The 24,632-nt window shown below is 32.2% G+C and overlaps 2 protein-coding genes across 2 annotated transcripts in view; one reads left to right on the top strand and one right to left on the bottom strand.

Annotated features, from left to right (window-relative positions):
• Positions 1-24,632, top strand: part of LOC134694024 (nephrocystin-3-like) — a 64,080-nt gene that overhangs the window by 28,795 nt on the left and 10,653 nt on the right. Inside the window, exons 13-21 of the mRNA XM_063555027.1 lie at positions 15,131-15,245; positions 18,253-18,396; positions 18,844-18,941; positions 19,914-20,099; positions 21,216-21,357; positions 22,818-22,982; positions 23,538-23,638; positions 24,144-24,266; positions 24,503-24,603. Of these exons, the coding sequence (XP_063411097.1) occupies positions 15,131-15,245; positions 18,253-18,396; positions 18,844-18,941; positions 19,914-20,099; positions 21,216-21,357; positions 22,818-22,982; positions 23,538-23,638; positions 24,144-24,266; positions 24,503-24,603 (1,175 nt within the window). The remainder of the gene's footprint in view (positions 1-15,130; positions 15,246-18,252; positions 18,397-18,843; positions 18,942-19,913; positions 20,100-21,215; positions 21,358-22,817; positions 22,983-23,537; positions 23,639-24,143; positions 24,267-24,502; positions 24,604-24,632) is intronic.
• LOC134694801 (uncharacterized) lies at positions 1,086-3,741 on the bottom strand. Its single transcript, XM_063555863.1, has 2 exons — positions 3,665-3,741; positions 1,086-3,306 (listed from the first exon to the last, which is right to left on the bottom strand). Exon 2 carries the CDS (start codon positions 3,289-3,291, stop codon positions 1,582-1,584), a length of 1,710 nt encoding a protein of 569 aa, XP_063411933.1. The 5' UTR covers positions 3,292-3,306; positions 3,665-3,741; the 3' UTR covers positions 1,086-1,581.

Raw genomic sequence — 24,632 nt, forward strand, 5'->3', positions numbered from 1 at the left:
TAGCGGCGTACTACAGTACATGATATAATAGGCATGAAGATGTAATTGTTATATATATATATTTTTTGAGAAAAACATTTTTGGAGTTTTTTTTTTATACTTTTTAGCTCACCTAAGAGTAAGCTTTTGCCTTTTCTTGGCATCTGTTTGGTGTAAACTATTTTAATCTATAATCCTCTGAAACTAATGAACCAATTACTAACAAACTTAAGCTGAAAGATCCTTAGATCACCTTGTATCCAGTTTGTGTTTTCTTTTCTGTTTTGTAAAAACACATGGCTGCCATGGATAAAAATTGAACATAGGGATACAATGCAGTTTTTTTGGCTTATATCTCAAAAACTAAAGCTTATAGAGGTGATCTGACATGAGGCAAAAGTATTCATTAGGCCAGGAACTACCTGCTCTAAAGTGACAATCAATTTTTGGGTTATTGCCGCTAAATTGAATAGTTTGAATTGTTTTACATTTTTCGTTTCAGAACTTTAATAACTGACTATGCAGTCTGGATTTTACTCATTGTTGAAGAACAATAGTTGTTAATTTCTGTGTCATTTGGTCTCTTGTAGATAGTTATTGCATTGGAACTCATACCATATCTTCACTTCTTATCAGATTTTTGATTTCTTTAAATTTTCCAACAGTGACAGAATAGTTGGAATCAGCTTCAAATTTGTCTTCAAGACACAAACATTTCAAATTTTGCTTCAACAGTACTGTTTTACCTAAAGCAAGGTTTTTGGTACTGTATCCATGTAAAATTGCATCAGGAATCTGAAGTTCTATGAGTAGTTGTCCTTTGTTGATGTGGTTCATAAGTGTTTCAAGTTTCTGTTATTTTATATAGATTAGACTGTTGGTTTTCCCGTTTGAATGGTGTTACACAGTAGTATATTTGGGGCCCTTCATAGCTTGCTGTTCGTTGTGAGCTAATGATCCGTGACTTGAATGGAGAGTTGTCTCATTGGCACTCATACCACATCTTCCTATATTTATGTCACAGTGTATGTAGCATGTCAGATGTCATCTTTGTTGTCTTTCAAGAAAAGGTTGGAACAATTCAATCACATTATCAGGATCACTTGTTTGAATTAAGTTTGAATTTAAGGTATGAAAACTTCAGAATGAGGCTCTATTCTTTATGATGTTTTAACTCAAATATTTGACTGCTTTTTTTTCAATTTCCAAATTGTTTTGTTTTAATTCTGTCAGTTGTTTTTGCATTTGTAATTTTGATCACCATTATTAAGAAACTATTTTAGTTTGTGTAAAAATTACTTGATATATAGTTGTTATGGAAGGGGGTAAAGTCTTAGGGTCAGAGGTGTATAAATTATAACACTGCAAACTATGCAGTGTTAATTTTCATTGTTGAAGGCTATTGGTTGCCTATGATTGCTTACATCCATTTCATTTTAACTTTGGTGGATATTTGTTTTTCATTGGCAATGAAACCATATCTTGTTAACTTTTACATGTATCTGTTACTAGCAGTATATCCAAGAGATTATGTATACATGTATATATAGATATAGTCTTTAATATATAGACTTTAATTTGTAAAATTATAAATATTACATTTCAGAGTTTATAAACAAAAGCTGTTTTATAATTTCCATCATCAACCCTTATTCTACTAGATACAATCATAATTCCTGATTCTCTGTCAATGTCTATTGCCCAAGGATCTTTGATTCCATCAGCCTCTGATAGTATTGTCTTACAGGTTTTACCATCTGGTGATACTACTACAACTCTATTGTTCTCCCAAGAAACTACATAAACAAAGCCATTCTTGTCTAATGTTATTCCTTTTGGACAGATAATATCATTGTGCTGAAATGTCCATAGAGCTTCTCCACTACTTGTGTAGCAACAGACTTTGTTTTCCATTATGATGGTACCATAGATATTTCCTTTGAATGATGCAACATAATATGCCTTTACTCCTTCTAAGATTGTATGAGACTCATCATTCAGATTTACTATTGTACTTTTCTCAGTACTGCTGACGACCAATATTTGACCATCACTTGCTACTGAAGGACAGATGTGAGAAATGTTAATCGATTTGAAAATTTTATTTTTTTCTACATCCACCAATGCTATCTGGTTTTCTGATCCTAATGCAACAGCAACTGTATTAGTTCTGACGAAGCAAATATCGTATGAGCCTCCTTTAATTTTCACTACTTCTCTCATGAACATTCTGTCATTACTGAACAGCAGCAGGTAACTTTTATAACTTTTTTTTAATTGGTCATCAAGAATTAAATATTTACCATCAGGTAATATTATACAGGACCTTATAAACATATATTTCCTATCTTTTGGAATAGTCAGCTGCCTTAAGAAGGACGGGTTGATTTGTTCAATTGTAGGAGTAGTATGAACTTGGTACTGTGCTTGATCTTTTCGTACTGCCTTAAGTTGAAGAGTAAATAGGCTGGTATTGATGTTAATATCTCCAAATGATTTGACATCTTTTAGAATTGATTGAAGTTCAGAAGAGATGGTAAGTTCTAGGTTTACTTCATCCAATTGACCTCCACTTTTTAGATCTTTTAAGTATTGTGCTGCTTCAGATGTAGTTTTCTCAATTTCTCTCAGACCAACATACGTTTGAAGCTTAGTTGAATATTGCATCTTTGAAAACTCAGTTTGCAATTGGCTCATCTGATTGGCTTGTGTTTTCAGTTGTTGTAGTAGAGTGTTCATCTGAGATTTCAGCTTTGATTGTTTTGAATCAAGATCATCAAGAATTTCTTGTTCTAATTTGTCTAAGAAATCATCTATGGACTTCCTCATAGATCGAATTTGTTCAGCAGCTTTTGTTTTTTGAATAGTACTTGTATTAATCCTACGGGTTAGATGTTTTATAATCTCTTCTAAGTTTTCCTTTACCTCCCTCAAATCTTTTTCAAAAAGTTGAACAGAGGCAGATGATTTTACTTTCTTTATGATATCTGACAGTGGTTTCATTTCTTGACATTTTTTGTGTTTATCTGTGATGCACGTGACGCAGCAGGGACAGGCATGGAAAGAACAGTACAGTTCATACTTCTTCTTGTGATCACTGCACTGGCTACTAATTTCTTGCATAAATTTGGGTAGATTGTGGTAGTCTTTTGTAGACATTGTATTGTGGTCTTTAGACATTCTTAATTTCTTGTGATGTTTTTCACAATCTGAACAAAGGAACACCTCACATTCTATACACCACCTGACAGCTTCTGTAGATGTTCCATCATCATTACAGAGGGTACAATAGTCTGTAACTAAGGAGGCCATATTCTCTCTTTATTTCTGAAATTGAGTGTAGAAAAAAAAATATAATGTTTTGAAGAAAAAAAAAAGTTAATCAAAGCAATAACAGCAAGAATAAATTTGACGAAAAGAGAAAACATAATAAAAAGTGGTATTAGATGTAAAATTATATCAAATAAAACATGACTTTTAGAATGTTATTAGACTTGAAAGTGATCTATAGAATTTTTCATTACTTGTCTGGACTTGATTAAGAAATTGACAGAGATAGGATAGACATTTGCTTTCCTGAGGTTTATTGAAGATTATTTGTTGTCCTGCAGATTTTTATTTGTTTTCTGTTGTTGGATTGCTGTCCCATAATTTGAACCTATTATCTCAGAAACAGCATTCTTACCTGAGTAATATTCTAAATGCTGGTGCTCTAGAAAAGGAATTTCCAAAGGGAAGTAAAATGTCCAATAACTAGTACATTTACTTTGAATAAAACATCTATATATAGATAGATTAAAGGTCAACATTTGAATGGTTGGATATATTAAAATTTAAAAAAAAAATTTAAATGGCTTTTAATTTTTTAAAGTAAAACAATAATTGTGATATATTATGCAAACATCTAGTGACTGAGAATCCTACAAAACTGCAGATGTAGATATTTAGGGCTAAAAATAGAACATAGGGGTAAAATGCAGTTTTTGGCTTATATCTCTGCAAGTAAAGCATTTAACGAAAATCTGACAATTGGTAAAAATGCTAATCAGGTTTAGATCTATCTGCCCCGAATGATTCAGATTAATCAGATAACAGTTGTTGGGTTGCTGCCCCTGACTTTGTCATTTTAAAGAAATTTTGCAGTTTTTGGTTGTAATCTTAAGTATTTTTATACCCCCGTCAAAACTTTGACGGGACGTATTATGGTATACAAATGTCTGGTGTCTGTCCGTTCGTCCGTCTGTCTGTCCGGCATAAACATGTCGCACTGTAACTTGAGAACGACTTATTTAAATTTCGTGAAACTTAATATAGTTGTTTTTTATGATGGTCAAATAATCTGTATATTTTTTTGGTGAAAATAAGATTTAAATTTTTTGAGTTACGGCACTTTGTAACTAAAACAGGGGTGTGTTTTTTTTTCACTTGTTGCACCGTATCTCAAAAACGATTCTTGATTATTGCTTAAAACTTTACACACTTCTTAGTTATATTAATCTTAATTTTTATATACTTTTTGGTGATGATTCAAAATTTCATTTTTGAGTTAAGGGGGTTCGCGGGTCTAAATCATTTATATAGGATTTCTCTATATTTTTCTATAAATGAACTTTATCTAAAAGTTAATAGAAAAATAAAATAAAAAAGTGGGGTCACCGTTCATTTGCGCTCACAACCTGCATTCGAAAGAAGCATATATTTTTGTAAAAGTGTTTTTTTTCTGTTGAAGTAATAGGAGAAATAAAGTTAATATCAAAATAAAAAAATGAAATTTATTACAAAAATCGCTCAAATTTTATAATAATTTAGTTTAAGTACAGCTTATGTGGAAATTATATTAAAAAATATAGGTCACCGATGAGTTGAAAAAGATATTTCAATTTTAAAGTCAAAAACTGGCATTTTTCCACCAAATGGAGATAATTTGGAACTTTTTCAATGTTGTATACATTTTAAAAGTCATCCGGGGCCAACACGAATTGATTTTTTTGAATGATTTTTGTACCATATGATAAAGTTACAACTACAAAAGGTGACAAGTAAAATTTGTATTGAAAAACAAATGTTTTATTTTTTTTCTGAAATTCTTATACCCTCGAGCCTCCTTAATGAGTATTTTGTAAAAAAGGGGGAGGGTTTTTTACATGTCGCGCCGTATCTCAAAAACGATTTATGATTATTGCTTAAAACTTTACACACTTCTTTGTTATATTAATCTAAAAATCTGTATACTTTTTGGTGATGATTCAAAATTTCATTTTTGAGTTATTGAGTATTTTGTAAAAAAGGGGAGGGTTTTTTTACATGTCGTGCCGTATCTCAAAAACGATTTATGATTATTGCTTAAAACTTTACACACTTCTTTGTTATATTAATCTAAAGATCGGACGGACTATCAGCAGCATTGTCCTGTATTAGTTATATATATAAAGTTGAATTCTTTGATTCATTGTTTTTAAGTGATGACGGCTGACAAATTGGACATCGTTATTTTAGTATTATAAATATCTTGTCGTATATTGCTATCACGTTGGCGTCGTCGTCGTCGTCGTCGTCGTCGTCCGAATACTTTTAGTTTTCGCACTCTAACTTTAGTAAAAGTGAATAGAAGTCTATGAAATTTTAACACAAGGTTTATGACCATAAAAGGAAGGCTGGTATTGATTTTGGGAGTTTTGGTCCTAACATTTTAGGAATTAAGGGCCAAAAAGGGCCCAAATAAGCATTTTCTTGGTTTTCGCACTATAACTTTAGTTTAAGTTAATAGAAATCTATGAAATTTTGACACAAGGTTTATGACCACAAAAGAAAGGTTGGGATTGATTTTGGGAGTTTTGGTTCCAACAGTTTAGGAATTAGGGGCCAAAAAAGGGCCCAAATAAGCATTATTCTTGGTTTTCGCACAATAACTTTAGTTAAAGTAAATAGAAATCAATGAAATTTAAATATAATGTTTATGACCACAAAAGGAAGGTTGGTATTGATTTTGGGAGTTTCGGTCCCAACAGTTTAGGAATTAGGGGCCAAAAAGGGACCCAAATAAGCATTTTTCTTGGTTTTCGCACCATAGCGTTAGTATAAGTAAATAGAAATCTATGAAATTTAAACACAAGGTTTATGACTATAAAAGGAAGGTTGGTATTGATTTTGGGAGTTTTGGTCCCAACAGTTAAGGAAAAAGGGGCCCAAAGGGTCCAAAATTAAACTTTGTTTGATTTCATCAAAATTGAATAATTGGGGTTCTTTAATATGCCGAATCTAACTGTGTATGTAGATTCTTAATTTTTGGTCCCGTTTTCAAATTGGTCTACATTAAGGTCCAAAGGGTCCAAAATTAAACTTAGTTTGATTTTAACAAAAATTGAAACCTTGGGGTTCTTTGATATGCTGAATCTAAAAATGTACTTAGATTTTTGATTATTGGCCCAGTTTTCAAGTTGGCCCAAATCGAGGTCCAAAATTAAACATTGTTTGATTTCATCAAAAATTGAATAATTGGGGTTCTTTGATATGCCAAATCTAACTGTGTATGTAGATTCTTAATTTTTGGTCCAGTTTTAAAATTGGTCTAAATTAAAGTGCAAAGGGTCCAAAATTAAACTAAGTTTGATTTTAACAAAAATTAAATTCTTGGGCCTCTTTGATATGCTGAATCTAAACATGTACTTAGATTTTTGATTATGGGCCCAGTTTTCAAGTTGGTCCAAATCAGGATCTAAAATTATTATATTAAGTATTGTGCAATAGCAAGTCTTTTCAATTGCAAAGTATTGTGCAATGGCAAGAAATATCTAATTTCACAATATTGTGAAATAGCAAATTTTTTTTTAATTAAGAGTTATCTTTCTTTGTCCAGTATAGTAAGCAAGAAATATCTGCATGAATTTTTTTTAATTGGAGTTATCTTTCTTTGTCAAGAATCAACTTAAATCTTTGTTATATACAATATACAATGTATATTCACTTTGTACTACCAACTGATAAATTTAAATAATCTTTACCATTCAGTGATAACAAGCAGTTTTTTTTACATCTTAATATTTTATGGTGTATTTAAATGAGTAGTAATTGTTGCAAACTCCATTAGAATATTTTAATTGAAATTAGTTTTGGAATAAGGGAAAGGGGGATGTGAATAAAAAATTGGGTTCAATTTCATAAATAAAAAGAAAATTTCTTCAAACATTTTTTGAGAGGATTAATATTCAACAGCATAGTGAATTGCTCTAAGAGAAAACAAAAATTTTAATTTCATTTGAATACATTCATTCTGTGTCAGAAACCTATGCTGTGTCAACTATTTAATCACAATCCAAATTTAGAGCTGAATCCAGCTTGAATGTTGTGTCCATACTTGCCCCAACCGTTCAGGGTTCAACCTCTGCGGTCGTATAAAGCTACGCCCTGCGGAGCATCTGGTTACTTATAATACGAGTCTAAGGAAAATTAGTAAACTATCATTGGTCTGTTCTTATGATTACAAGTTCATACATCACATGTCTTTGCAAATAAGAATTGTTTTTTTTTGCTTTTGTAATAAAGTAAAAAGTGTCAAAAGAGAGTGAAAATAGTTTGATTTCTTATCTCAGGACATTATGACCTTCCATGCAGGTGACAATTGAGTTCTAAGGTTGAGATTTCAATTTGTATAATGGTAAAGAGGAAGTCTGTAGCCCTTTTCACAAACAATCTTAAAGATTAAAATAAGGCAGCACTCGCACCCGCAAAGTGGAAAGGGATTAATATAAGTTGCAAAACGTGTTTCCCCATCCACTATAAATAAATATGTTTAAAACTAGTTAATGTGCTTCCCTTGTTATACGACCCCAAAATTTGAAAAATTTTCGTCGTATATGGCTATCACATTGGCGTCGTCGTCTGCGTCGTCGTCGTCCGAATACTTTTAGTTTTCGCACTCTAACTTTAGTAAAAGTGAATTGAAATCTATGAAATTTTAACACAAGGTTTATGACCATAAAAAGAAGGTTGGGATTGATTTTGGGAGTTTTGATCCCAACATTTTAGGAATTAGGGGCCAAAAAGGGCCCAAATAAGCATATTCTTATCTTTCGCACAGTAACTCTAGTTTAAGTAAATAGAAATCTATGAAATTTTTACACAAGGTTTATAATCACAAAAGGAAGGTTGGGATTGATTTTGGGAGTTTTGGTTTTAACAGTTTAGGAATAAGGGGCCAAAAAGGTGTCCAAATAAGCATTTTTCTTGGTTTTTAAGTAATTAGAAATCAATTGGAGTTATCTTTCTTTGTATAGAATAGTAGTTGAATCAACTTTTTTGCACCATAACTTTAGTATAAGTGAATGGAAATCTATGAAATTTAATCAGAAGGTGTATGACCACAAAAGGAAGATTGGTATTGATTTTGGGAGTTTTGGTCCTTATAGTTTAGGAATTAGGGGCCCAAAGGGTCCAAAATTAAACTTTGTTTGATTTCATAAAAAATTGAATAATTGGGGTTCTTTGATATGCCGAATCTAACTGTGTATGTAGATTTTTAATTTTTGGTCTCATTTTCAAATTGGTCTACATTAAGGTCCAAAGGGTCCAAAATTTTGGTCTACATTAAGGTCCAAAGGGTCCAAAATTTAACTTTGTTTGATTTTGACAAAAATTGAATCCTTGGGGTTCTTTGATATGCTGAATCCAAATATGTACTTAGATTTTTGATTATGGGCCCAGTTTTCAAGTTGGTCCAAATCAGGATCTAATCTTTACCATTCAGTGATAACAAGCACATTTTTACATTTTGATATTTTATAATGTATTTAAATGAGTTTGTTTGTTGCAAACTCCATTAAAAATTTGAAATGAGATCAGTTTTGGAATAAAGGATAGGGGGATGTGTCCATACTTGCCCCAACCATTCAGGGTTCAACCTCTGCGGTCGTATAAAGCTGCGCCCTGCGGAGCATCTTGTTTTTAGTTTGAAACCCGGATTTGTTTTTTGCTTTTTCGATTAATTACTTTTTGAACATTCTGATTAGGTATGAGTTTGATGATCAGTCCATATATTTATTTCCTGGAAGCTATGCTCCTGGTATAGACAACAGGGGCATTAAGTTTTATTTTCGACAGGGTTTCTGTCCATCTGCTTTTCTACTGTCTGTTCATCCCATTGATGTATCTGCACTCTTAACTCAAGTTTTCTCATCCAAAATTTAATATAATTCATACAAAATGTTAAGAATCAAAACGAGCAGACAAAGTTCAAATTTGGGCAGCGAGTCACTTACTGTTCTAGAGTATTAAAGAAATTAAAAATTCAACACAAGTCACATATTTTAATGGGAAAAGACAGATTTAACATGCATTATATATATTTCTGTAATTCCAATATATCGATGAAATAATAAAAAAATACAGTTAAAACCATAATAAGCTCCACATCTTCGACCAGATTAACTACTGGTGCAATATTAATAGATTTGAAGGCTAACGATATCAGTAGTGTCCAGACATTGTCTTATTATTTTGTTTTATAGAGGGGTGTAAAAGGGAGGGTAGCTGCATGGAAAAACACGAAATATAATTGCCATTTCACGAAGAAGGAACAATTAAAAATTTCCTGATTGTTGATTTTTTTAACCGATTTCGTGAATTAAAGGAAACTTGTTCATGGCTGCATGTGAAATAAAAATGACAAAAACCGTTGCACAAAAATAACCCTTTACAACCCTGACTTTATAGTTACAAAGGAAGAAATTATTTGTGTTCTAACCATGTTCATAATGTCTTGAGTTCAAATGTACTAAGATGATGTGCCTGTTGTAAACAAACTGTAAAATATTTCCTTGATATGGTGAAACTATAAAGAAAAATGATAAACAAGATAAGATCTTCCAAAAAGTTGTAGGAGTTATTGCCCAATGGGAATGTTAAATGTTATGATAAACAGAGAGATGCTGTAGATTAAGTAAAATGATCAACAAGCCAAGTTTTACAAATAAGTGTAAAGTACGTGACAGAAATTTTCTATCTATATCTTGTATGAATTTCATGTTTTTTTGTGGGTTTGTTTGTTTGCTATTTCAAAAAAAAATAAAAAATAACAAAACCTGTATTCAGCAGAAAAGATCTGCAAGATCAGATTTCTGAAATTGTTTTTCTGTCTGTGTTTACAAAACTTGGTATGCTTCTCATGCATCATGGGATGGTGTGTCATATTCCAAAGTTAGGTCATTATGACCTTGACTCTTATTGTCTTCAGCTCATATCTTTTGTACCATTAAACCTTTTCCAAGCTTGTTATGCATTTGTATCATGGGCTTGGGAAGTGTCATCAGGGGCGGATCCAGCCATTTTAAAAGGGGGGGTGCAACTATATGCTCTCATTCAAATGAATTAAGCTTCCCCTCCCCCCCAAAAAAAAATAAATAAATAAATAAATAAATAAATAAATAAAATGAATGATACTGTTGGTTTATACTTTAGCACGGATTTTAGGATTTTAATGACAATCTGAATGCCATGTTTATTTGAAACCTATTATTTTCATCTGAAAAGCATTTTTTGTTACGTGGTAATAATTGAACTCTCCTTTTATGTATTTTGTTTGATGAAGGAATGAATGAATGAATGGGTATTCATAGCTAGGAGAGAATGTAATTCACAATGAATAAGATAAAGAGTTATTTAATGTAAGGTATAATTAGTAAGGAAAATGATTACTTCCACGAAAAAAATATGAAAGGAGTGTTAATGCGAAATATATTATTGCAAATGGAAAGGTAAAATGATTAGAGAAGGTGTCAGGTAACTAAGGAATGGTTGACCTTGGGAAAATGCATATTTAGAGAAAAAAATCAATAATTGAATAAAACACCTAAATATTTCAGAAATAAAGATAATATTCTTATTCTGGACACCATAACGGAAAATAATCACATAATGTTATATTACGTAATTTCAGAATTTTTGTGTGTGCATTTAATATTGCAATTTTTTGAAAAATAGACCAAAAATTGGAAAAACTGTTGCTGTTTTTAGAAAATACTGCAAACACCTGATTTATATGCTATTGTAATAATGCAATTTTGAAATTTTTGTTGCAATTTTTAAGAAAATTAATTATAGACAAGCATACTTTATGGGTTTTTCTTATTGTTGAAGGCCCATGTGTTGCCTTTGATTGCTTTCATCAACTTCATTTGAATTACTTAGTGGCTAATTGTCTCATTGGAAGTCATACCAGATCTCCTTATTTATATATACACCTGTAAGCTCAATCCTTCCAGTACACACTTGTTAAAACTTTTCTTTTCATCATGTGACCATTGCCATTTGAGTTCTAATCAGAGGTCTTGTGTACAAATTAGTCAATGTACACTTAATTTACAGATAACTTAGCCATTTTATAAAACATATTTAACTTTATGAAAAAGATTTGAAGTATCATATAACTTTATTCTCAGATGGAGTGAGGTCAGCTTATTAAGGAGGTAGACCCAAGTTAAGGGAAATAACTCTCAAAAATCATCAGTACTTTTGTGTCAACCATTTTCATAAATATATTCTAAGCTTCTAGGTTACATAGATTATTTCCAATCTGTTTCAGGTAAATGCTTAAAATATATTGATTAAACTTGACTTTTACAAACGTATCACTGATTTAAAGAGTTATCTCCCTGAATTAAGGTCTACATACTAAAATGGCAAATGTTCTCTTCAAGGAACATTCACATATATGCACCTATGGAATATATGTCCTTATATAATTCTGCCATACTCAGTAATTTTTTTTAACTTCTGACACTTGAAATATACCATGCAGTAATCCCTTGTGAAGCATACAATGATACATTTTATTCTCAGAACAAGATATCTATTATTATTGGACAGTAATTTGTATCTGTAAACTTCTCTCTTGCTTTGACTTCTTCTGCCTATGTCAATGAATCCCCTGTCTTTATAAGATCTAATTTATCTGTTGGACTGGGTCACTTCATACAAGTCCCTTCTGTGTGATTAATTTAGTAGTCTTTAATTTGTATTGGGAATTTATCAGTTTCCGACACTGAATTGTAATTGTCTGTACAACAGATAGAATCAGATTCATTTATCTTCCGATAAATACAATTATTTCTAAATTTCATTATTTGGATGGTATTTTGTTATTCTTAGAACAAGTTTTACTTTTAATCAAACGAGAGAGCCAGAAAGAAGTTTTGTCCTATGTGTTGATGATATTTCCAAAATCTTCCATTTTATTTCTTCATATTACTACCAAAAAAACTATTTCTAAATTTCATTATTTGTATGCTATTTTCTTATTTTCTGTAAATCATGATGCATTTCGGATTAAATAGAGGGAGAGTTTTTTCTATGGTCAGGTTGTTGTCTCTTTAACACATTCCCCATTTCCATTCTCAATTTTATTTGTTTTGGGAATAATTGGGGAGAGTCAGAGAGCTGAGAAAGAAAGTTTTGTCTAGAATCTTTTAATGAAATTTTCAAATCATTCTGAACATGCATGAAATATTTGCCACTGTACATTAAGCATTCAACAATCAATAACTCAATATTTTATATCTGTAACAATGAAACAGTCATGAGTTCAAAATACATTTATAACTTCACATGACTGCATGGCTTGCCTTGGTCTGTCAGTCTGTCAGTCTGTCATCTTTTCTATCCAATCGACGATCTGACAATCGTCAACAAAAGTCCATAGCATTTGTTGCATTAAATCATTCAGTTTCTAATTTTTATAAATGATAAGTTATTTGGTTTGAAACTTTATGAATTGATGAAAAATTATATTGTTTAAAACATTTTCAGATCTGCTGGGCAATCACCTGTTAGGTATTTTGACTTTTCTGAGGGGGGCCTTTTTCAGGTGTTTTAAAGCTCTGGATTTTGGGATTGATCCAGATCCCGCAATTCTTTTTTTCTAATTTCCAGATGTCTGGATTTATTTTTAAATTGGGACCTCAGGATTTCATGTTTTTAAGCCTGGGATTTTGGGATCAGGACCCCTGTGTCACCCTGACCCTCATTTATATTCCAATTGGATATGATAGTTTTCATCAATGCTTATATCAAGATTGAGATGGACCTTAAATGTAAAAAATCTGATCACTACAACTCTTGGTATTGATGCAGAAATTGGTGCAGTAGTTTTGTTTTCAAAACACATTTCATTGCATTGAATTTTTCATCTAGGAGAATTATAATAATATCAGCTAATTGTCATAAATATAGCATTAACAGTTCCTGGCTAATATGATTCTCTTTAAATTCAAATTATTCCCAAAACAAAACTTGTTATGACACATGTTTGACAAACCACAGTCTTTATTAACTACCTTGAAAAAATAAGAATTGACAAGTTGTTAAGAAATTGATTTTAACATTGCTATTTTTTTCAAGGTAATTCTTGTAAAGTCTTGTCTCGAGGCCAAAAGATGCATTCAGATCTTTAGCATTAGATGACAATTGATTTTGTATTTTGACAATTAGGTCTGCTAATTTAGAAGTTTACCAATTTTTTATTCCTGCATTAATTTAATTATTTAAGCAGGAGGGTGCGAAAATAGTAATTACTTAGGAAAGTACCAGTTTTAATAGTCTTCAATTGGAAAGATGCCCTTATTTCTTTGAGCTTATCCTGACAATCGTCAATTTTGACTGTCATTAGAGAGCAGATGTATTCGATAAAAAGTGATTTAAAATGGGGTAAAAATTCATCAACATCAACAAAGCCCTTCCAGGAACTGTCAAGAAGAAGAATTGCAATCTAAGCTAATTTTTAGCTCACCTGGCCCGAAGGGCCAAGTGAGCTTATGCCATCACTTGGCGTCATTCATCGTCCGTTGTCTGTCATCATAAACTATTTCAAGAATCTTCTCCTCTGAAACTACTAGGCCAAATACTTCCAAACTTTAACTGAATGTTCCTTAGGGTATCTAGTTTATAAATTGTATCCGAAGTTTTGATCTATTAACAAACATGGTCGCCATTGCTAAAAATAGAACATAGGGGGCAAATGCAGTTTTTGGCTTATATCTCAAAAACGAAAGCATTTAGAGCAAATCTGACATGGGGTTCAAATGTTCATTAGGTCAGGATCTATCAGCCCTGAAATTTTCAGATGAATCAAACAACCCATCAAGCAAAGTAAGATCTACAAATAAGTCAATTTGAGCAAAATTGTCAATTGACCCCTTAAGGAGTTATTGCCCTTTAAAGACTTTTTTCACAATTTGTTCATCATGTTGACTTTGAATCTTCTCCTTTGAAACTGATGTATCAATTTCAGCCAAACTTAGGCTAAATGAGTTTCAGAGTATCTAGTATAAATTTATTTTTTATTTCCTTGTATGTCAAGAAACATAGCTCCTATGGCTAAAATAGATCATAGGAGAAAATGATTTTTTTTTTTGCTTTTGAAGAAAATAGGACGATTCAAAGAACATTTAAATAAATTGAAAAGCCAAAATAATCATTGATGAGAGATTTAACCCAAAAAATTAAGGTGAGCGATTCAGGCTCTTGAGAGCCTCTTTGTTCTTGTTCCTGACGTTTGCCTTTTATTATCAAATTTACTATAAGAAACATTTTTTGTTTATCAGGTCTAGATCTATCTGCCTTGAAATTTTCAGATGGATCAGAGAACCTGTTGTTGGGTTGCTGCCCCTAAATTGGTAATTTTAAGGAAATTTTGCTGTTTTTGGTTATTATCTTGAATATTATTATAGATTGCAAACAGCAATAATGTTCAGTAAAGTAAAATCTACAAATAAATCAACATGACCAAAATGGTCAGTATCAATTTTCATGGATTGAAGAAATCTTGCATTTTCATGAATATTTGATGTGCTGGTTTTGTCAGTCTGAATTCAAGCCTATAGAAAATTTGTAATTTGTTGAACCTTAAATTTGTGGTTTACCTATTCCACTTGAAATCTGAAACAAAAATTGGTATTTCAAAAATAACAATAAACCTATTGTATTTTATATGATTATTTAGCAAAATTTTTCACATTTCATTAAATACTGAAACACTTATCTAAAATAGCATTTTAACATTACATTTTTAAGCTAGATAAGATTTTTTTTACATGTTTTAAGGAAAAGGATATCTTGTTTAGTTGTCATGGTAACATTTTTATAATTATCTCCCCTTTTGTAGGATCCAGTTACAACAGGAGAAAATTCCCAGTAGTCTTCTGTTGTACCATTTTGTTGGAAGAGAGTCCACCGTCAGTGCTGATCCTATAATGATGATGAGAAGGCTTACAGCTCAGGTAATTTGTCCTCTATAGACAGGTGGTCTCTGTACAGGGTTTCCCCTGGTGGGTTTTTTCGCAATTTGCGAAAAATAATAAATGTGGTGATAAAAATTCGTCATTTGCGAAAGAATTTGGCGAACGAAATATATGGAACAATTTATTTTCCTCCATCTTGTTTATTTACTTTTTTAGCTCACCTGGCCAGAAGGGCTAAGTGAGCTTTTCTCATCACTTGGCGTCCATTGTCTGCCGTCGTCGTCGTTAATTTTTACATTTTGAACTTCTTCTAGAGAACCACTGAATGGAATAAAACCAAACATGGCATGAATGTTCCTTATGAGGTGCTGACCAAGTGTTGTTACTTTGTAGCTGATCCATCATCCAAGATGGCCGCCAGCGGGGGACTTAGTTTAACATAGGACCCTATGGGAAATGCATACAAATGACTTCTTATAGAGAACCACCGAATGGAATGACACCAAACATGGCATGAATGTTCCTTATAAGGTGCTGACCGAGTGTTGTTACTTTGTAGCCGATCCATCATCCAAGATGGCCACCAGCCAGGGACTTAGTTTAACATTGGACCCAATGGGAAATGCATACAAATGACTTCTTTTAGAGAACCACTGAATGGAATGAAACCAAACATGGCATGAATGTTCCTCATGACATGCTGACCAAGTGTTGTTACTTTGTAGCCGATCCATCATCCAAGATGGCCGCCAGCTGGGACTTAGTTTAACATAGGACCCAATGGGAAATGCATACAAATGACTTCTTTTAGAGAACCACTGAATGGAATGAAACCAAACATGGCATGAATGTTCCTTCTTAGGTGCTGACCAAGTGTTGTTACTTTGTAGCCGATCCATCATCCAAGATGGCTGTCAGCAGGGGACTTAGTTTAACATAGGACCCTATGGGAAATGCAAACAAATGACTTCTTTTAGAGAACCACTGAATGGAATGAAACCAAACATGGCATGAATGTTCCCTATGAGGTGCTGACCAAATGTTGTTACTTTGTAGCTGATCCATCATCCAAGATGGCTGCCAGCGGGGGACTTAGTTTAACATAGGACCCTATGGGAAATACATACAAATGTCTTCTTTTAGAGAACCACTGAATGGAATGAAATCAAACATAGCATGAATGTTCCTCATGACATGCTGACCAAGTGTTGTTACTTTGTAGCAAATCCATTAACCAAGGTGGTTTTCAGCAGGGGACTTGGTTTAACATAGGACCCTATGGGAAATACATACAAATGTCTTCTTTTAGAGAACCACTGAATTGAATGAAAGCAAACATAGCATACATGTTCCTTTCTTAATGAGGTGCTGGCCAAGTGTTGTTACTTTGTAGCCAAATTTCATCTTTTGAAATGATTTCAAAAACCCAAGTAGAATCAGGTGAGCGATACAGGCTCTTGAGAGCCTCTAGTTAGAGTTTCTAGGACTTTACCGGATAAGACAATACTCGGAATTCACCTTGACCTCATTAAGATTTGGACAGAAAATCAATAATCAGCTAATTGCATTTTATAGCTATTGACAACAAAGGACTAATTAATAAAGGTGTTGATTGAATTGTTTGACAAAATGATATGGTTAAATGGCTTCCCCTAAATGTCACATACAGAATTTATTTACCACTTGGCAACACACGTGTTTGAAGAACTCTTTTGATGTCTCCTCTCCTTTTAAAGATAGATTATTGTTGTGACGAAAAATGTTCAAAAGCAAGAAAAATCTCTGATTTAGAACTTTAATTATCCTTTGACTTTAATAAACTAGGTAATTGATCAGGGAGACTACTTGAAAGTCGTTTTAGTGACACGCGTGTTTCAAGCATAGTTTTACGTCTCAACTTTTTCATTTACGATGGTCAAGAAAAGAAAACTGTCGTTATGAAGAAATCTATCCAAAAGGTTGGGAACAACCCCTCGAATGAGATTAGCCCTTCAATGTTTTGCCTACACATGAAATGAGGGATCAATTTCATGTGATAAAAGCTTTTCTTTTGTTGTAAAAACTACTTCTTAGTACAAAAGGGCACATCAGTATTTTTCTTTTAAAGAAACTTTCCCTTCGAACTATACTGGTATTATATAATCAAAACATGGCCATTTATTTTGTTATATTCCAGGACTTATATCTTCTTTATTATTAAAAGTATAGTGGCCCCTTCATTTAGAAAAGTTGTTTAAAATACAATGAATATTTTTCCCTTTTAAGTTAATGAGTGTTTATTCATTAAATGTAGACTCTGAAATAAGTTTGAGAGAATAATCATAGAAGCAATGGGGCAAAATCACCTTATTTAAGGGAAGGGGTAGAAAAAAAGGTAAATTTTAATCTAAAAATATAGTTATGTTACTTGGCGAAAATAATAATAAAGTGGCGAAAAATATATTGTTTTGGCGAAAGAGGTGGCGAAAAAAATAATTGACCCGGGGGAAACCCTGTCTCTGTATACAGGTAGGTTAGACCATTTTGTTGGTAGAGAGTCTACAGTCAGTGCTGATCCTATTATGATGATTAGAAGACTTACAGCTCAGGTAATTTGTCCTCTGTATATGGATGGTCTCTGTATATATAGTGGTTGAGTTTACTATTTTGTTGGTATAGAGTCCATGGTCAGTGCTGATTTAATATAAGCAGGTAGTCTTTATATATTTATTGACCTTGGGTAGAAATCTTCTGACCTGTACATGTGCCCTTTGAATAAAAAAAGACAAATACATACTACAGTTTAAAAAATACCACTCAGATACAGTGGAGTACCATACTCATGTCTTCTCAAATATAACACTAAGTTTTGTAAAAAACAGTAACATTCTTACAAAATGGGAATCTAGAATCTATTTACACCCAGTGCCCATGCCCACTATAGACATGTTGGAATGACTGCTTGAGCTCAGCTTTGGCTATATTTGTCAGATTTTAAAAATATATTTTTTGTGTCTTTTTATTCTTTAATAAAGTTAATATTTCTGTGTACTTTTTCTCAATCTAGTTGATGCAGCAGCTGAATTCCCCTCCACAACTGACTTCTGATCCTGTCAGAATAGTTGAGGAGTTTCCCCGATGGTTAGAGAGGATATCGTCAAGGACACCAGGTGGAGCTATTGTTGTACTGGATTCCATTGATCGTTTCCAGGTAAGCAGTAATATTTCTTATCTCCTTAATACCCTTCACTTGTCTTTTTCTGACTTTATTTTGCCTCACCCATTTCCACACTCTTTTGGGATTTTTTTTATGGCATACAAGAAATATGTTAGACTTAATAGCTTGGAATGTTTAGTTTTTCACTTTGATGTATTTTACATATTTAAATATAAATATAGATTTTATAAATTATAATGACTAGTCTTCCCCAAGGCAACATTAAATATAAAACTAGGTAAAGGAGAGGGCTTCCTAATTATAAATGTACTGTTTACTGAGTGACGCTAGGATTTGTTTGTGGTAGGAGCTTTACACCCTCACATCAAGGGGCGCATATTTGAAACATTCTGCACAATTACTTATTGAACTGGACTTGAAAAGTTTTATTTTAGTATTTAAATTTACCTACATATATGTTTAAATTATTTGTATTTTCAGCAAGCAGAGGTGCATTTAAAATGGTTAAAAGATCCATTGCCAGTAGATACAAGAATAATTGTGTCTGCATGTGAAGAAACATGTCCCCAGTCATGGAGGTGAGAATATCTATTGCTTATGTAGGTCAAAGGTGAAAGGTCAGCATGTAAAGAAACTTGTCATAAACATTGAAGTGAGCAAAATATCTTTATCAGATCAAGGTCAAAAGGTAGAAGGGATATATTTATAGAATAATATCGTAGGGAAGAATTGTTGACATATAGTAAATTCTGAAATTTTTATGCCCCACCTACGATAGTAGAGGGGCATTATGTTTTCTGGTCTGTGGCTCCGTTCGTTCGTTCGTTCGTCCGTCTGTGCGTCTGTTTGTTGGTTCGTCCGTTCAGGTTAAAGTTTTTGGTAAAGGTTGTTTTTGATGAAGCTGAAGTCCAATCAACTTGAAACTTAGTACACTTGTTGCCTATGATATGATCTTTCTAATTTTAAAGCCAAATTAGACTTTTGACCCCAATTTCACGGTCCACTGAACATAGAAAATGAAAGTGGGAATTTCAGGTTAAAGTTTTTGGTCAAGGTAGCTTTTGATGAAGCTGAAGTCCAATCAACTTGAAACTTAATACACTTGTTGCTTATGATATGATCTTTCTAATTTTAAAGCCAAATTAGACTTTTGACCCCAATTTCACGGTCCACTGAACATAGAAAATGAAATTGGGAATTTCAGGTTAAAGTTTTTGGTCAAGGTAGTTTTTGATAAAATTGAAGTCCAATATATCTTATATAATCTTTCTTATTTTAATGCCAAATTAGATGATTACCCAATTTCACGGTCCATGGAACATGGAAAAGGATAGTGCAAGTGGGGTTCCGTGTACTTTGGACACATTCTTGTTTGCAATGTTTTTTGCTGCATTAATGTTTATGCAAAATAATAAAGCTTGCATTTATAATGCTGAAAGCAATATTTGAATGAAGCATTTCTTGAAATTTGCAATAATAATTTCTAGATATAGACACCAAAACATAACAATTTTTTCAATGCACTTATTCAACAATGGTTCTATTTACAGATCTTGGCCAACAGTACGGGTTGAACCACTGAGTAACAAGAATGTGAAGGAGTTACTCCATGCTGAGTTAGCTACTCTGGATGCTTCTATAAGTTCTGAAGAGGAAATGTTAATACTGACACAATGTCGAACTCCGTCCACTTGTTGTTCACTGTATGTGATGGTGCTAGCTAGGCATATATCAGGGTAGGTAATACTGATACAATGTAGAACTCCGTCCACTTGTTGTTCACTGTATGTGATGGTGCTAGCTAGGCATATATCAGGGTAGGTAATACTGATACAATGTAGAACTCCGTCCACTTGTTGTTCATTGTATGTGAGGGTGCTAGCTAGGCATATATCAGGGTAGGTAATACTGACACAATGTAGAACTCCGTCCACATGTTGTTCACTGTATGTAATGGTGCTAGCTAGGCATATATCAGGGTAGGTAATACTGATATAATGTAGAACTCCGTCCACATGTTGTTCTCTGTATGTAATGGTGCTAGCTAGGCATATATCAGGGTAGGTAATACTAACCCAATGTAGAACTCCGTCCACATGTTGTTCACTGTATGTAATGGTGCTAGCTAGGCATATATCAGGGTAGGTAATACTGACACAATGTAGAACTCCGTCCACATGTTGTTCACTGTATGTGATGGTGCTAGCTAGGCATATATCAGGGTAGGTAGAAGCTGATACTGTGGATTCATTAATATTCGTTTGATACCAATTTCGTTGATTTCATGGGTACACGGGAACCACCAATTTAAAAATTCAACGAATTGCAAACTTTCTAAATGAATGTAGGCAGACTTTGCCAAACAACGAAAATAAATATCCACGAATATGTAAGTTTTTCTCAAACCACGAAAACTGGTACCCACAAAAATGAAACAATCCACAGTAATCTATTATTGTTAGAAATAAAAAATGATATATAAACTTACCTTTTACTGAAGAACACACAAGGTAAAAATAACCCCATATACATTACTTTAGTTTAATCTTATTTTTTAAATTCTTACATGTAATATTGTAAAATCAGAATTTTTTTTGATATTTTAATTTTTTCCTGAAAGCGCAATGTTTGAATTTTCAATTGACAACAATAAATGTACACAATGATATATGCATATAAAAAAGAAGAGCCAACTCTTCAAAAAAACAAATAACACAGATATTAACAATTATAGGTCACTGTATGGCTTTCAACAATTAGCAAAGCTATCTTGTATGAAATAAGTTTTCTACAGCTACAATCAAACTTCAAAATAAACTGTATATAATCTGTTGTTTTTCCTATCTTTATAGGTACACTAGATTTGATTCTAAACCAGGCAAGCATTTAGAGAATTTGTTAACATGTACAGACTGTGTTAGTTTATACTGTAAAGTGTTAGATGTAATTAGATATTCACTGGAATCTCATGAAAACAGAGGGCATTTAAAAATGGTAAGTTTAATTATCCTAAACTCAGCAACTTAGGAAATGTAAAAAAAAGCAAACAAATGATGGACAATACTGTAAAGAAAAGAAAAAAAAAGGAACAGAAAATAAATTCCAGCTCACAAAACACTACATAGAAAATTAAAAATTGAGTGATTTTCATCACATTTTAGGGGTTAACTCCAGTGCTTAAGAAGTGTCAGCAGTACATGCTCCCCTTTAAATCATGTATGATTTGTTGGTGCTTGCTTTAAGCCTTATTGGTTCAAAAAGGCTAGTTCACACCAATTTGTATTTGATAATGGAAAGGATGAAAAATAGACAACATCCCTACTGTACATTACATCTTAACCAAAAGTAAAATTTTAAGGTTTAAACCAATAATTACATTTTAGGATTTAATCCTTTATTTTATAATGCTTAACGAGCATTCATATCATGGTAAAATTCTCTTGTCCTCACAATATTTTAATTTAACAGAAATGATCAACCTTAAGAAACAGAAAAAGTTTCATTAAATGTATGAATTCAATATAATTCTTACTGGAAATACATAGTGCATAGATATGACAAAATAATTGTGGAGTTGTTGGACAATCTTTTTTGTAATTAGCATGAATCTGTTAAAGAGTATATAAGATTTACTCTGTATTGTAAATCTTGCACTTCCAAAGATTATAAGTCTCAGATACCTTATATTGTATGTATTACAGACTTTTCTGAATTTTCAGTTTCCAGTATTCCTATTACCTTTGACCGTGGCTAGATATGGTTCATCCAAATGTTTCAAGACATTAACTCTATTTCAGATATTAAGATTTCTATATGTGAGTCCCTGTGGATTGAAAGAGAGCGAGTTACCAGATCTCACATGTTTTTACTCTCTTTCAGATATTAAAATTTATATATGTGAGTCGCTGTGGATTTAGAGAGAGCGAGTTACCAGATCTCATGTCTTTTTACTCTGTTTCAGATATTAAGATTTATTTATGTGAGTCGCTGTGGATTAAGAAAGAGCGAGTTACCAGATCTCAAGTGTTTTTACTCTGTTTCAGATATTAAGATTTATATATGTGAGTCGCCGTGGATTAAGAAAAAGCGAGTTCCCAGATCTCATGTCTTTTTACTCTGTTTCAGATATTAAGATTTATATATGTGAGTCGCTGTGGATTAAGAGAGAGCGAGTTACCAGATCTCATGTGTTTTTACTCTGTTTCAGATATTAAGGTTTATATATGTGAGTCGATGTGGATTAAGAGAAAGCGAGTTTCCTGATCTCACATGTTTTTACTCTGTTTCAGATATTAAGATTTATATATGTGAGTCGATGTGGATTAAGGGAAAGTGAGTTACCAGATCTGATGTGTTTTTACTCTTTTTCAGATTTTAAAGGTTTATATATGTGAGTCGCTGTGGATTAAGAGAAAGCGAGTTACTGGATCTGATGTGTTTTTACTCTTTTTCAGATATTAAGGTTTATATATGTAAGTCGCTGTGGATTAAGAGAAAGTGAGTTACTGGATTTGATGCCAAATTTGTCATCCAATTTCCTGACACTGTTCACAGAAATTCTCTTTCATCATCTTATAATAAAATACCAAGGAGGATTACTTATGTTTGCACATCAGCAGGTAAAATCAGTTATTCTACCTCCAAATAGATTTTTTTAAGTTACAGTTTTTTTTCTCAGTTGGTGTAGAGTAATTATAGATTTCCATCGCCTTTTGGTATATGTTTTGTTTTTAACTTAGTTTCATACTAACATTTTCTTAAAGCAAAATTCATCAAATTTTACCTTCCTTTGTTTTAAAGAAACGAAAATTTATGCATTCGACGCATGAATGATGAAACTTATAATGTTTTGTTTTAATTTTTTCACTTTGATTTTATATGTGTTAAGTATTTTCATCTGGTATATGGATTTGCGTAAATATTGGAGAGTTTTGTCAAATATATATTTTTATATTGCCTCATCTTTCCATGTTTGTAATGTATTGTACATGCATAGTATAGAAACAATATATGTCATTCAAAACATTATCAAAAGATGTGCAATAATCATACATCATATAGTACTAAATTATCTCTGAAAAGTTCAAGTAGGAATTGCTGTAGTTAAAAAATAATTGACAGATTATTTTCTAAAATATGTATTTTCAATGATAATTATTTTGGATTTCTTTCAGATGGAAAAGGCAGCACTTGAGTATTGTTTTGGTAAAGAGGAGGCCAAGTTAATTCCACAATACAGACAAAATCTAATTCAATATTTTTCAAATTCCTTAAGGTAAATTTTAAGAAAACATGTGAATGTGTATACAATATATGTACACTGTAAGAAAATTCAGAATGTATTTGGACCAGCTTGATGAATTAAAGAGAGGCTCACCAATAAATAAATTTAGCGACCGTGCAAGGGCTGTATAGCAACTTAGCAACTTAGCAAGTTAGAAATGTTAGCAAGTGAATGTCATTAAAAACTTCTATCATCATGATTGCCAATGAGACAAATATTAACAATGTTAAAATCAAGTAGATGCTAGCAATTATTGGCAACAGTATGGCCTTCAACTTAAGAAAGGGGACAAATATAATAAACTCAGCTTAATTAAAAGAAATTTAACAAATGAGTAATAATAGAATTGGAAACAAATAAGCATAGTACAGTCTTGCTATTGTTTTTGCTCCTGAAAACAGATGCATATAACAAAATCTTTCATGTATTCATTTTCTTCTTTTAAAATTTAATAACTTATAGCTATCTATAAAAAAAATATGAAAATTTATTTTAGTCCAGGAAAGACATCTTGTAGAGTTTCTGATGAGTTACCATGGTTACTAAGACAATCACAAGAAAAAGAGGAATTACAGCAATGTTTACTGAATCTATGTGTTTTTCAAAGGTTATATTCAAGGTATGTATTAAAACAGCATGCACATGACTTTTTAAAGGATAATGTCCCGTGGCAAATATTTCAAGAATGTTCAGAACAAGAATAGATCTATAGGAAAAGGAAAATTATTACTTTAATCTTGTAATCAGAAGACCTATTTAGCTTATAATGTATGCTTTACTTTCAATAGTCTGCAATAAAGGTTTTTCCATAGATAGATTTAGATTATATTTGATGGATTTTTATGTATTTTCCAGAGGCAGATGTCCAGAGATTTTATCTTATTGGCAGTTTGTAGCAGCAGATAAAAACACCATGGCACAACTCTACTTTAATGCTACAAGGAAAATGGAGGAATGTAAGTTACTATTGATTTTTCTGTTAACT

The sequence above is a fragment of the Mytilus trossulus genome, chromosome 13 (genome assembly GCF_036588685.1).
Source record: "Mytilus trossulus isolate FHL-02 chromosome 13, PNRI_Mtr1.1.1.hap1, whole genome shotgun sequence".
Lineage (NCBI taxonomy): Eukaryota > Metazoa > Mollusca > Bivalvia > Mytilida > Mytilidae > Mytilus > Mytilus trossulus.